Consider the following 2,262-nt stretch of genomic DNA (forward strand, 5'->3'; position numbering starts at 1 on the left):
GATGGTGGCAGTTGCTGGGCGTCCAGACCTTGGGTCATCTTCAAAACTCTCCCTTCCCATCCTAAATTCAGCTGCCCATTTTTACACTGTTGATGAAGCTGGAGAATCATCTCATAATGTAGCAACCATGTGAGCATGAATTTCATTGAGAGTTAAAACCATTTTCTGCATGTACTTGATAACGCCACGTTACCAAATTTTATCCATTTTCAAGAGAGGTCACTACTAGTTACATTTTATGCCTTGTTTGAGCTGTCAGATGTCAGTTTACCTGGAAAGAAACAATGTCATTATTAATAAGAAGAGTTGAAATTAATGCATGCAAGAATTCGCAACTCTTGAAACGCTTATTCATAGTCAGCCTATGAACTTTTCAGCTCACCCTTGAATTTCTCTGTAAGAAATGAAGAATTCATCTGCACATTATACTCATGCATATGTGCGTGTGTGTGTATGCTTGTGTTCGTTTGTGTGTATTTGTGCGTATGTGTATGGTTGTATGTATGCGTGTGTTTATGTATTCGTATGTGTGTGTGTATATGTGAAAGTGTGAGTGTGCATGTGTGTGTGTATACGTGGAAGTGTGAGTATGTATGTGTGCATTTTTGTATATCTATGTACGTGCTTATGAACGTGTGTTTATCTGTTTGTGCATATATGCATGTGTATGTGGAAGCGAGTATGTGTTTTCGCTTGTGTGTGTGTATATGTTTGCGTATGTGTCTATAAGTATGTATTTTTTGCGTGTGTGTTTTGTGTATGTGTGTGGAAGTGGTTTGCTAACTGTTGATAGCAAACCACTTTGCTTGCTAAATGAATAACAGATTGTACGGTACTTGCATATAAAGTGCGGAAGATATGCGAAAACTAGAAAGATATGAAGCGAACATGCTTTAGCGCATGTGTAACGGTAATGTGTACAAATGAGCTGAGAGAAAAACTGAATGTAAGGCGCATCCAGTACAATATACAAGAGAAGAAATTACATTCGTATGAATATATAATGCAGTGTGGCAGATGTTTATTGTATAAAGAATTGCCGAACGCTTTTAGTTGATGGCACCATGAGAAAAAAGGATAACTAAGAGACCTCTCTGGTGTTGATGCAACGATAAAATATATCAAGCAATTTAAATTAGTTGGTGAGCGAAGCTTTTTTAGTCCTTCTGAGAACGTGGCAAGTTTTCTAGTGTAACCAATACACCCAGTAAAGTCATTGAAACTAGGAAAGGCATTCAGCCATAGAAAACGTCAAATGGGACTGAGGAACACTTGCAGTGAAGAGGAGAGAAGCCCAAAAAGGGGATGCGAAACCTAGGTTTCCAAAACTGTGTTATATGAATACCATTTTTATCTTTCACTTGTTTCAGTCTGCGGCCATACTGGGGCACCACCTTGAAGAATTTTTAGTCGAATGAATCGACTCTAGTGCTCATGTTTTTTTTAAGCCTGGTACTTGTTTTATCGGTTTTGTGCCGAACTGCTAAGTTACGAGGACGTAAACACACCGGCACCGATTGTCAAGCGGTAGTGGGGCACAAACAAAAAGAAAATTAATTCTTCAACATGAAGCACAGGGGATTTTTAGGGGACTGTACCTCTGAAAAACCTAAAGCTTGTGTATAATACGCACCCCTTCTCTAACTTGAGTCAAGGAGGTCTATATAACGTCCTCGGTTTGTAAAAATGTATACGGTAACGTCCTTTATTATTATTGTAAATATAACATAATGCAAACGTGTAGCTTTTTTGTGCATTTTGTTTGCAGAATATAAAGAAATAACAGTAATAACGTTTAATAAATGTTGCTTACTGCAAGTTATGGATGATTCTTTTATGACTTCATTGCTTTCAGGCTTAGCTTAAGGTATTTTTGCGCCCGACATCACAAAATGCGTCTGAATAAACATTGCCGGACAGCAAATAGAGACTCGAACATTGCTTACTGAAGGCATTCAGAAAGCGATACAAGAAACATATAATAGACTGACTATACCGGGGGAGTAGATTCCCGATGGACCATTAGTGAAAGAACTTTATAAAGAAGTACTTGTGAAAACACCTACAAATAATCAGAAGGACATGATGTAAGTGGTCATTCTCACTTTCCTTCCTCTTGGCCGTACTCAGGAGACACAGTGTAAATGCATATAGCATCAAGTCACCTTGGAAGTAGGGCCACCTGCACAACGACCTCAGGTCACTAGATATCGAAAAAGTGGCTATCAGTGAGACCGATAGTTCCGGTGTACAAACCTTCGC

The 2,262-nt window shown here is 38.8% G+C and overlaps 1 protein-coding gene across 1 annotated transcript in view; it reads right to left on the reverse strand.

Moving 5' to 3' along the window:
• The window catches only part of LOC115214391, a 318-nt gene extending 258 nt beyond the window's left edge, over window positions 1–60 (reverse strand). The window contains exon 1 of the mRNA XM_029783587.1: window positions 1–60. This exon is cut by the window's left edge and continues 258 nt beyond it. Coding sequence (XP_029639447.1) covers window positions 1–60 — 60 coding nt within the window.
• Window positions 61–2,262: the final 2,202 nt, after the last annotated feature.

The sequence above is a fragment of the Octopus sinensis genome, linkage group LG7, assembly GCF_006345805.1.
Source record: "Octopus sinensis linkage group LG7, ASM634580v1, whole genome shotgun sequence".
NCBI classification, from domain to species: Eukaryota; Metazoa; Mollusca; class Cephalopoda; order Octopoda; family Octopodidae; genus Octopus; species Octopus sinensis.